The 12,149-nt window shown below is 42.4% G+C and overlaps 1 protein-coding gene across 1 annotated transcript; it reads left to right on the forward strand.

Moving 5' to 3' along the window:
- Positions 1–1,572: 1,572 nt before the first annotated feature.
- LOC109152483 (protein FAR1-RELATED SEQUENCE 5-like) lies at positions 1,573–3,889 on the forward strand. Its single transcript, XM_019300182.1, has 2 exons — positions 1,573–2,053; positions 3,345–3,889. Exons 1-2 carry the CDS (start codon positions 1,573–1,575, stop codon positions 3,887–3,889), a joined length of 1,026 nt encoding a protein of 341 aa, XP_019155727.1.
- The last annotated feature ends 8,260 nt before the right edge of the window (positions 3,890–12,149 follow it).

A 12,149-nucleotide genomic window follows, 5' to 3' on the forward strand; every position in this document is an offset into this window, starting at 1 on the left:
GTAGCATGCAATGGATATTCTGAACCTTTTGGCAGGCTGCGTATTGCTACAATTGGTCTATTTTTTGGGGATACATGTTGACTCTATTGCTGGTTGGGTACAGTTATTATAATATAATAGCTCAAACTAACATTTTTGGTATGCATATTAGGGTGTTGATAATTCTTTTTTTTTTCCCCGCAGCTGACGGGGGGGGGGGCAAGAGAGTGTGGGCACGGGTGGGTACATCAGTATACCAGTCAAATATTGGTGGCCTACCGTGGATAGTGCAATTACCCCAGCTGTCGGTTACCGTTTCAACACAATAGCAGAAGGGGTGCATTTCTATATGACCTATGCGAGAACATGTGGCTTCTCTGTGAGGCATGGCACACTAAAGCGAGGTCGTGATGGCAAGGTTACAACACGTTATTTGTTATGCAACCGAGAAGGCGTAAAAGGTGGCGGTAGAAGCACCCCAAAACCAGTAAAGGGTGGCAGTGGTGGTCCGAGCACTCAACGTAGGAGACGAGTATCTAACAGGGTTAATTGCAATGCTCGAATCTGCATCACAAAGGACAAAGGTGCGGGCTTCGTTGTCAGTATTTTTGTTCCCGAACACACCCACCGCATGTGCTCCTAGCCTTCGAAACTATTTATGCGAATCAACAGAAAACTGGACGTGGCCCAGCAAGCGTTCCTTATGAATTGTGTTAAAGTTAATGTGGGTGGGTCTAAAGGCTTCCGGTTATACAAGGAATCGGTGGGGTCGTTCGCCAACGTTGGTGCAACAGAAACGGAGTTCCATAATTTCAAACGGGACCTCCAGTCATACGTTGCCGATAAGGACGGAGAGATGATCATTGCAATGTTTAACCAAAAACATGACGTCTGTGAGAACTTTTTCTTTGATTACTATCTTGATGAAGGAAACCATGTTGCGCGTCTTTTTTGGGCTGACCACACCGGGCGTCAAAATTTTTTGAGTTTCGGTGATGTGATTTCTTTTGATGCAACGTATGGTACGAATAGGTATGGCAACGTTACACCGTTCATTCTGTGCATGCTAATCATACTGAAATGCAGTAGTAACTTAATATTGTTGTTGTGAATTTTTGTATTGTTCATGTTAAGTACACGTTGGTAACACGTTAGTGGGAATTGGGCGGTATCCGAATCACTAAATTTGTTCCCACCATGCTAACGTGTGAACTCGTTGTATTGCAGGTACAGTTTGGTGTTCATACCATTTACCGGAGTAGACCATCACAAACGGTGCATTACGTTTGCTGGCGGGTTGGTAACTCGAGAAGACACTGACTCATACGTGTGGGTCCTGGAGAGATTTAAAACAACAATGGGAAAGAGCCCCTTGTGTGCGTAACTGATGAAGATCCGGCTATGAAGAGTGCTATTGCACGAGTACTGCCAGAGTGCCGTCACCGTTACTGCATGTGGCATATCATGACCAAAGTGAGTGAGAAGTCAGGGGCCGAACTATCAAAAGATCAGAATTTCCGTAACCAGCTTAACAACATTGTGTGGAATGAGACCATTAGCATTGATGATTTTGAAACGCAATGACAGTCGTTAATGGAGAAGTACAACTTAACGGGGCACCGATGGTTTACGAAATTATACACAGACCAGAGGTTTTGGATTCCTTCATATTTTTTAGATTTACCCATGAGCGGTGTTCTACGTACCACCTCGCGTTCAGAAGCGGAGAACAGTGCGTACGGTAAAAACACACGCCCACATTGTAGTCTGGTCGAGTTCTACGTGCAATTTGAGAGCGTCCTAGAAACTCAACGGCACAGACAAAGTAAATTAAATGCTGAGAGTGAGGGGTCCTTGCCTGATTTCAAAACTCCTTTAGCATTGGAGCGACACACGGCGCAGGTATTTACCTTAACAGTGTTTTATGAGCTCCAGGTAGAGATCGAAGCTGCATGTTTTTATTGCAGGGTTGTGGGGATCCATGCAGATGGTGAGTGCATCCGTTACGACATTAGAGGGGAGTACAACGTTGTCCATACTGTTGATTATACCCCGTCTTTGACTATTGCGACATGTATGATAAGCTTAATTTCTAGACATTATTTAGAGTAATTTTAGTTAGTGAGTTCAATAATTAAATTAAGTTTTAGGGTCGATTTTATAATAAATATTATATTTAGTTATATGTTACTAGTTTAGATGGGTTTTAATAAATATTAGGCTAATATTGCATTTTTATTAATATAAATAAGAGTTTTATTTTATCTATAGTATTTATTTGGTGGTTCTATATCTTCATTTGTTTAATAAGTGTTTTAATAATTAAGTTTAATTAAATTATGTCATTAGGTTATGATGGTTTTACTTTATTTTATTTTATTTTATTTCTTTGGAGGATGTTGCGCAGCAGACAAAAGAAAAGAAAGAGTTTTAAAAGGGATGAAATATATTTAATTTGGGTTGCTTTTTTTAACTTGAAGTTCGGCAGAAACAAAAACAAGAAAAAATAAAGGGATTAAGATTTAGGTTTTTATCATTGGAGAGACGGCAGTTCGGCAGAGAAGACAGACGGAAAGAAAAAAAGAAGAGAGGAGTACGAAAGCTTGGGAGCGGCGTCGACTTCGGCGAGGAGACTTCATCGCAGGGGATTCTTGAGCTTCAATCGCAGCTATCATCTTCTTAGGCTTGAATTATTTCTCTTTATCCTTATTTTTATTTCTTGTTAAAATTTCCAGAATGTTATTTCTTGAACATTCAAATATGATTTTTGGCTAGAATTTAAATTAGGGATTTGGATTAGCCTATATTAGATTAATTGATTATTCTTCCTGATGTGTTGATTCTTCTAATTTCAATTAGTTTTTGGCGCCGTTGCCGGGGACACTTTTATTAAACTGTTTTCTTTAAGTTTTTCTTTTCAAATTTATTTTAGTTGTTAGGTTTGTTATTATTTTATTTTTATTCTTATTTTTATCAAGTTTTTGTTTTTTTCTATTTTTATTTTATTCTGTTTATGAACTTAAGGCGTTCACTAAGGCATAAAAACGCGGAATTATTTCCTATTGATCTTGAAATTGAGCGTACTTGCAGAAAAAACAGGGTACGAAGGCGGCTTGAAATTAGAAGAATCAACACATCAGGAAGAATAATCAATTAATCTAATATAGGCTAATCCAATCCCTCAATTGGAGTTTCCCTTTGCTTTAAATTCATAAATATTCTTTTAATCACATTAATTCTATTTATTTGCAAATTTCCTTATCAACAATTTGATTATTTAAGATAACAGTTAATAGTGTTCTTCGTGGGATCGACCCTGGAATACTCCAGGAATTTATATTGTGATTGACTCTGTGCGCTTGCAGATTATAGCAATCAATGTAGCTGCAAGTTGTTTGAAAGATTGGGGTTTGTTTGCCGGCATATGTTTCTTGTGTTCAAAGATGCCGAAATGGTGAGCTTGCAATCGCGGTACATCGCAGCACGATGGTGTAAGCAAGAAGGACTAGCTAGCTGGTGTGCTCGATGTTCTGACTGCCCTCCTTTAGAAACTGTGCCTAGCCAGTTGTGGACTGAGATACACAATTGTGCCGTGATGGTTGGAAGCAATAAAGTGCGCCAAACGCGAATGCTACAGGTAATAAAAGAATTGAGAGACGAGTTTCTCGGCGATGGTATGGGCGTTGACCCCCCAAAAGGAAACGGTGTTGCCATTGCAGCTTTGTGCGGTGTGGAGCCGCCGACGTCCATAATTATCAAACCGCCAGCTCAAGCAAAAAACAAAGGGACCGGCAAGCGAATTAAAAGCCAACGCGAGTTAGCTATTGAGACGAGTGACAAGGCTAGCAGAAAGTGCGGGGTGTGCGGCGAGTATGCACATCATAATGCCCGCAGCTGTCCGTTGAAGTGATTAGTGCGCCCAAACAGACATTACCGGTTATTATTAAATACATTGGGATTTTGGCTAATTTTATTAATTCTAAGTTTCTATCCTTTGTAGTTGGTTATTAATAATGACTTTGGAGTGTTTGTCCATTTTATTAATTCATTCCTCTGGCGATTTTAGCTAATTTTATTAACTCTACGTTTCTATCCTTTGTATCCGATTATTAATAATGACTTTGGAGTGCAGATGCATGTGTATCTGGTTATTAATAATGACTTAATAATGACTTTGGAGTGTTTGGAGTGTGTGTGGGGTCTACTTTCTGTGGTACCTGAATGGTGATTGGTTAACCTTCTAAAAACTATTAATTTTTTTTTTTTGTGGGTGTGGGTGTTTGGCTGCCCGCATTATGACTGGTAAGTGGGGTTCTTGGATCTAAATACTCCTGTTATCATTCTGTTTGCTGTTAATTTGTCCTAGGGATTCAAGGTGTTCAAATGTGGGGAAAATATATGTTGTCCTAGGGATTCTCTTGTGTTGTAAGCTTGTAATACCGATAAAAAGTTTCCAAATGCTTGTGTACCTTTATTATAGAGTAAATATTTTAAAGCAAATTCAAGCATATACCCCTACCCAAACAAAAACAAAAGATTAAAGCATTTATGCATGCATATATTGTTGCAGTGGTAAATTTAATGTGTATTATTTGAAGCATGAAATGCATGCATTATATAAATGCCGAAAGAGGTATTGGGGTGGAGATGTGATAATGGGATTGGAGTAAAAGTGCACTGTATTGCATGCATGTAATTTAAATACCATCATCATTAGCAAATTAGAATGGTTCTGTCTTTTGTTTCTTTTATTTAGTGTTAAATTAACTATCTAAGCTACCTACCTTTCCCTCTCATAATGCATTTATTTCAACCTCATACCCCGGTGCTTTTCATGGTCTATGGTGATATTAAGTTAAATTAAGTGGTGAATTTATTTCATGTGTCGCATGAAATTAGTGGTGTATTTATTTCACTGAAGTTGTACTTTACCAAACTAGTAGTGTAAAATTAAAGACAATTTCGAACCCTTTCATGCATTTCTACCAGCATTTTCTAGAGATAACATTGAAGAAATTTTTATTGCAGCCTCGAAAAGTATATATACCCAATATGAAGACTAGTGTTGCGCACCAAACTAAACAAAATTAAACAGCCAATACTTAGCTCAGGCTGTGCACTAACCTAAATAGATCTAAGCAGCCACTACCTCATACCCGAGTCTTTCATTGTGGTGCTCCTTTTGTTAGTTGTTCGGCCCTATGGCGGTCATACTCCACTGCCCGTGTGCGGATATCATCGATGTTGGCATTGACTGTACATAGTAAGATGTTATGCAGAAACCTCGTCCGCATATTTTCAATCACTGCGGCATCCCCCGTCCCCAACCCACAATGCCAATATCTGGGATCTTGACCAACAAAATCTTCCATATGTCTCATTTTGTATACTCCCGAGTCACCGTTGGTAGGGTTGTCTGACCACGCCAACCTCATCCTCTCGGGCTGCATGTTTCTCAACCGCAGAGCCCGTACAGTGTGCTGGTTATTATCTAGGTATGCGGCGAGGAGGTCCCTCTGGAAACAAAAGATTAGTTCAGCAGGTGTGCGAGTATACTTAACCAATAGTATTAAGTGTTGAGGGTGCATGATGTTTACCAACTCATTTGGAGCAGCGCCGTACATCTCTGTCCCCACGCTAGTCGTCGGTGAGCTGTCTATGATGACAAACTCATTATGCTTAAAACTTACGCACATCACGTAGAATCGTGCCTCGTGGAATATGGGGAAGAAATACTGCAAAACACAAATAATAGGGGTTAGCCTACGCTGTCCGCTATGCGTAGCCGATTGGATTGCCTATTCGGAACACGACCGGCGTCTTACCATGTCCAATGTGGCTGTCCCCACATGGTGAGTTGTTTGGAATTCAGCATCAAGACGCCGTTGAAACCACATTACCCTTTGATCACGCCTGGCTGCAATTCACCACCGTCCCAATCTGCACCAATACTAGTTAGTAGATATATATAAACCCCAAGATGCTAAGTGTGTTTGTTTGTGCACAGTGCGGTGTTGAATGGGTGCACTACGAAGAATATACTCTTGTTAATTGTATACAGTGTATCATTATGTGTTGACTGTTTTGTGAAGAATGTAAATTAAATTGCATGATCCACACTACCGTCGCCGACGCTGACACAAACAGTCGAGAAGGCATGTCCCGACCCCCCGGCTGCTCCCTTGCATTGAGCACCGAGCACCATGCATCTACCACTGGTTTCCCAACATCCGTCCTTGCCTTTAATGTTAAAAATTGATACCATCTGACTGTGCGTGTGGCATCGCGGAATAGAACTTCATTCCTGTATTTTTACTGTTTTTTAAGACAAAATGACGGAGCCAACGCAGGCTTGTATATATTCGCACGTGACATCCATGCAACTTACCGATGACCGTGTGGGGAGTTGAACAGCCACATCCAAACGACATACACTGGCGGTAAGAGTATGTTAGGGTACCCATTGCTGGTGCTTAAAAACATGCCAAAATGTTGGTCTGCCGCCCCAATAGTGGTCCTTGGCTGACGATCCGGGCCTGCTCTCACCCCTAGGGATACGGGCTGTGCTGTTGACCCCCCTCCCGGTTGCGCCTGCATGGGTACCTGCACCTAGAAGTTAGAAAATACCATGCAAATCGCGCGTAATTCACATGGCTGTACCTATTAATACCCCTCACCTGCTGAGTTGGCGTGTGTACAGTTGACGGCCCTAGCGTGTTGCCGTCTGCCCTCGTGGTTGCGAACTCCTGAGTCAACCCTAGACTAAATGTTGGTGCCTCAAAGTCCCCTGTGTCCTGCGTTGCAACCTGTTGTGCCTGCATTGATATTATCGCTCGCCTTACTTCCTCCTCCACCCGGTCTAGCTCCCTTAAGAATTGCGAGTCTTAGCAAAGGTTGTCGTCTAGATGGCCAGTCGTCACAGTTTGTGGTTGAGGTGGTTGTGGGCCGGTTTGTGGTTGAGGTGGCTGTGGGCCGGTTCGTGGTTGAGGTGGCTGTGGGCCGGTTTGTGGTGTCCCTTTACGTGCCCAGCTTAATAACAGATTACCCATGTTGGCAATCCTCGGGAAATTTCAGTCCTCGAAAGCTAGTGTTTGATTTTTCCTTATTGTTTCTGCAACCCGTGTGGCTATCGCTAGCAGGTCCCTAGTCATGGCTGCGAATTCTTGGTGGAACCCCTACAGGCAAGCGGTTGGTTAGAAAAGAAACAATATAGCAACGTCAACCGGTGCAATAGTAAGGAAACAATATGCATACCCCGGTAGAACTTGTAGTGGTGGCGTTGTGCACTGTTCGTGTAGCCCCGTCTACTACTCGTGCAGGGGGGTTCCTAGCACGTGCCGCCGACGCATGGACCAGTGCATCAACCTGCAGTTAAATCAATTTTGTTACAGACACTCGTGCACATTGTATAACCTAGTGCACCAGTTTATTTTGGCATACTGTAATGGGTCTAGGAACGCGTGGGCGTTGTTCAACCCGAGTAGCTTGTGGTACTTGCCGTGCATCCCCCTATAAATGATCCAAAGGAAAAAAAATGAACCACACAACTCCTATACGAATAAAATTAAATAAAACTAAAATTTAAACAACCTCCTGTATAATAAGCACAGGGATAAGGTAAAATAATCTGCCCGGGCACTCAAATCTGACCGGGCACATAACAGATGTGCATACTTAATAAGAAATCAGGACTATTACAGTATGAACCAGTATTACAATGCACAAACAGGCTATTCTGCGTGGTTTGTGCACACATTTTCTATGAGCTGCCATACCGTAACCGGCCGTGGCCCTTGGCCAATCCGAGTGTCCTGCGGTTCTCCCCGTGCACTATTATTAGGCGGTGCATCCTCCTGCATGTCCTGAATTAGACATACATATATAATAATTCCATGAGCAGAAAGTGTATATAAACTACTTAGCCACCACCTACATATCTAACTAGATATACACACCACAATCAAATTAAATAAACCTATAATTTAGGCAGTACGAAATAGTATTACAATGCACAAATACACTGCTTTACCGTAATAGCACTAGGCCCGGGCCCGTGGTGAACTGGCCGTGGCGTGTGGCCAACCCGAGTGACCTGCGGTTCTCCTCGTGGACTATTATTAGGCGGTGCATCCCCCTGCAGGTCCTGAGTCAGACATACATATATAATAATGCCATGAACAGAAACTGTAGATACCTGTTTAAACACAACCTAAATATATAACTAGCTAGAAAAACTTAATAATAGATAAATCACAGCACAACACCGCTAGTAATCTTTTTTATTTTAATACACTGGAATAACACAAAAAATGCACTAGTTAAGTTGCTACCTCACTACCTAGCATCTCGATTATCTTCAGTTATTATTATTATTATTTTTTTTTTTTGCAATTAGAGTATCTTGATTATTTTGAGTAACTAGTATTCTGTTTTTTTACACTATTCCCATGACCTCCACCACCAGCAAGCAATAAAAATAAATAATAGACACTGGAATAAACAAACTGCACTAGTTAAGTTGCCATACCATATCGGCACTATGATCGGGTGTGTGGTGATCCAGCCGTGCCCGTTGGCCACTAAGGGTGTCTTGCGGTTCTCCCCGTGGGCTATTAGGAGGCCGTGCATCCCCCTGCACACCCGCACAAGATCTGTATTATTAGATACACATATATACAAATGGCATGTGGTAACAGACCTGAATTATTATATATACATATATAGTAATGACATGCGGTAACAAACCTGCACTACCTATCACATTAACCCCGAATACATAACACGTCGATAACATACCGTAATGGGACCTGGATCGAGTCCATGCTGAGTCGGGTGGAGCCCTGTGTCACTACGAGTTCCTTGCGGCATATCTCGCCAATCACGCGCCGCCGGTGCACGCAGCGGTGCATCCAGCTGGCCATTCCCGAATCCCCCACCTTGAACTTCCCGTCTTTGCCGTGCTTTTAACCATTCTGGCGTCCACCCGCGCAATGCTGGTATGGTCCTGGGTACATCCCGGGGACCGACAACAACCCTGTCCACATACAACAGCTGCACGAAAATAATTGAAACATATCACCATGTATGCAAAATCTAGTACCCCCACCACACACCCCACCTTGTATGTCTACACCCCACTTACAGTTAGGAACATCAATGGCCCCGGGTATTTCTTCACACGCGTACCAGTACGATGCATCCAACTCACATGCGTACTGGCTAACGTCGCAGGAGGTACCCACACCAGTCCAGCTCCCTAACCCTGGCAACATCGCGGAACATGTGCACAGTCCGTTGGTTTGCATACCCATTGAGTGTGCTTGCGATCAGAGTGCTAACCACCACCACGCAAAAATGTCTCTTAAACCATACACCGCCCCCCTTCAGTTCCAGCAGCTGCGTTGTAAGCCCCTTCACGGTGATATTACCCTCCCGTTTTTTAACTTTGCTCCTCCACGCTCGCAGGTCGGGGCATACCACCAGGCTATCACGTTCTGTTATGAGGATCGATCCATTCGGAAGTCCCAACACCGCTGCCACATCCTCTCTCGTAATGTCAATGGACCTCCCGTGGCTTACATTTATCTTCATTCCCACCGGGTCGAAATTAGACAGCAACCAATGGCCGAGGTGCAGGGGTAGTTCGTTAATCCTTAACACCACCAACCCACTCATACCCATGGCATTAACATCTTGCCGTTGTAGTGTCGTGAGCGATGAAACAAGATGAACAAGCTCCCTTGGGCTGCCGCGGGTCTTGATCTTAGGGAACAACTGGCTTTCGCGGGCCGTTGCACCATGCTCCGGTTCTGTATCACTGAGGTCTTCAGAATCCTCCAGCGGCGTTTGAAACCCCTCGTCCATATCACTTTCGTCGTCACTAGACCCCACCGGGTGGCCATCATCCCGACCTGAAACACCACAACAACATACCACATTAGATTTGTGCATTGCAAGATCCAGTGTAATATTCTTTTTGTAATAATAACTAACCGGATAAAATGTTACCCTACTTCAGTACTTAAAAACACTTTTTCATGCAATCAAAAAATGCAGAGGATGCTATTCTACTGCCATACTCCCATCCCATACTCACTATTCTACCGCCATACTTATTCTAGTTTCTCATCGCTAGGCATTGTTTTAGTTAACATCTTTAAATATCTAGTGCAAAACAGCTTAGATAATGTGTTATTGTAATCTTTTAGAGCTAAATTGTAGGGACTCAAATTAATTAAACAACATTTGATTTTTTCCTTGCTCTTACTATGTCTGGAATTCTCTAAAGTGCTGGTAAGTGACAATAGTAAGTGACTCAGAATTTAGGTTACAATTTTGTCATGTGGAAAGCGTATTTTGGATATCCATACTGTCCTGTGTTGACTGACTATATCTACTATGCATAATACTTTCTCCCAGACGAATGAAAACGGCAGTTGCTTATGCAATATTCCACATGGTGGTTACCATTTATAACTCAAGGAACTCCAAACGTGTTTATGATGTTAACAACACATTGTTCCTAGGATAAAAATTCCTAATTCTGTGATCTCATCAGCATATTGTACTATCCTGGAATATTTATGGTCTCACAAGCATAAACTTACCCTACTCTTATTGGTTTCCGCATTTTAGCTTTGCATAAGAACAGAGGTACTGTTGCATTTTAGCTTTGCATTTTATCTTTGCATATTGTACTATCCTGGAATATTTATGGTCTCATGTTGTGGATGGAAAAAAAAAAACAAGTAGGAAGAGAATCCATGCAATACAACACTAGAAGTAGAAGTGAGACTGCTGCAAGCCTAATTTGCAGCAACATTTTCCCAATTTCCTTAGCTTCTTTGTAAGTAGTGTTTGGATGGAGCTGAGTGAGTATGTCTGTTCTTCTTCACAATAAGGAAGAATACAGGCATACAATGGCTTCTATATATATACACACAAAGACTAAGAGCACGCAAGCCAATGTTGTTGTCTATAGAATTTGCAAAAACAAATTACATTCCCCAAGTCAAAACAAATTTACCATTCCCAGCTCCCACTCTCCCACTGTCATTTTCTTTTCCCCTTTTGTACGGTCATCAAAATTTTAACCCATTTCTACACTATAGACCACAGTCCACAGTGCAACCTGATCTTGTGTGCGCTCTTATTGGTTTCTGCATTTTAGCTTTGCATAAGAACAGAGGTATTGTTGCATTTTAGCTTTGCATTTTAGCTTTGCATATTGTACTATCCTGGAATATTTATGGTCTCATGTTGTGCATGGAAAAAAAAACAAGTATGAAGAAAATCCATGCAATACAACAAGAAACCTTAATACCCACACATTCAATTCCCAGTTTTCTGCATTTTTGCAGGAGGAACAGAGGAGATAATTCAAAAACCGAAAGAAAGTTATACACGAAGAAATCATCTAGCAATGCACAAACCTCGCGTACCCCTTTGATGCGCGGTCCGTCGCCGTGCAGAAACCCTAGACGCAATCCCCGGAGCAGCTCGTTCGAACCTTGCACGATCGGCCGCCGCCGGAGTCTGACGTCCAGCCCGGCGTCTGAACGCCCGTGACGCGTCGGCGCGCCTGTGCACTGAAGCTGACGGTGGAGTCGTGGGCGAGAACGACGATTGTGACTGTTGGGGAAAATAGCAACGTCAACGCACGATCTGGAAGCCTTTTAAGAAGCACGGACACTACGGATGTATAGTAGGAAGAAAATCTGTGCCGTGTTATAATAACACTACCTTAAAAGCGTTATTTGCCCGGTAACGGTGCAGTTAGGACCCTGGCACGCTTTCGACAGGCTACACAGACCTACTACGGATAGCTTGCACTAGCAATCACGTAGGCGAACCTCACTATTGCTCAGACGAAAGGAGGAAGAAGGAGAATATATTAAATGACTCGAATTCAAGGTGTGTTAAGAAACGATGTTGGGAGCTGCTATTTATAGTAAGCAGCCCCCCCATCCCTTCCACAAAAGTGGAAGGACGTATACCGTCCACAACCAAGCGCAACATGCGCTGTTCACATGAAGTGCGCATGATGAGCTATCCGCCCATTCATTTCCACCTTTGAAATTTTCCAACAATCCCCCACAAATTTAAAGAGGAAAGGAAAAGGAGTAAGGTCTGAGCAATACAAATGAGTTGATCTTAATGTCAGTGTTTGA

The sequence above is a fragment of the Ipomoea nil genome, unplaced genomic scaffold (genome assembly GCF_001879475.1).
Source record: "Ipomoea nil cultivar Tokyo-kokei standard unplaced genomic scaffold, Asagao_1.1 scaffold2422, whole genome shotgun sequence".
Classification (NCBI taxonomy): domain Eukaryota; kingdom Viridiplantae; phylum Streptophyta; class Magnoliopsida; order Solanales; family Convolvulaceae; genus Ipomoea; species Ipomoea nil.

Coding starts and splice junctions, on each gene's coding strand:
- LOC109152483 (XM_019300182.1), top strand. CDS start 1,573: ATGGAGAAGTACAACTTAACGGGGCACCGATGGTTTACGAAATTATAC. Junction 2,054..3,344: donor GTCTTTGACTATTGCGACAT/GTATGATAAGCT, acceptor GTGCGCTTGCAG/ATTATAGCAATCAATGTAGC.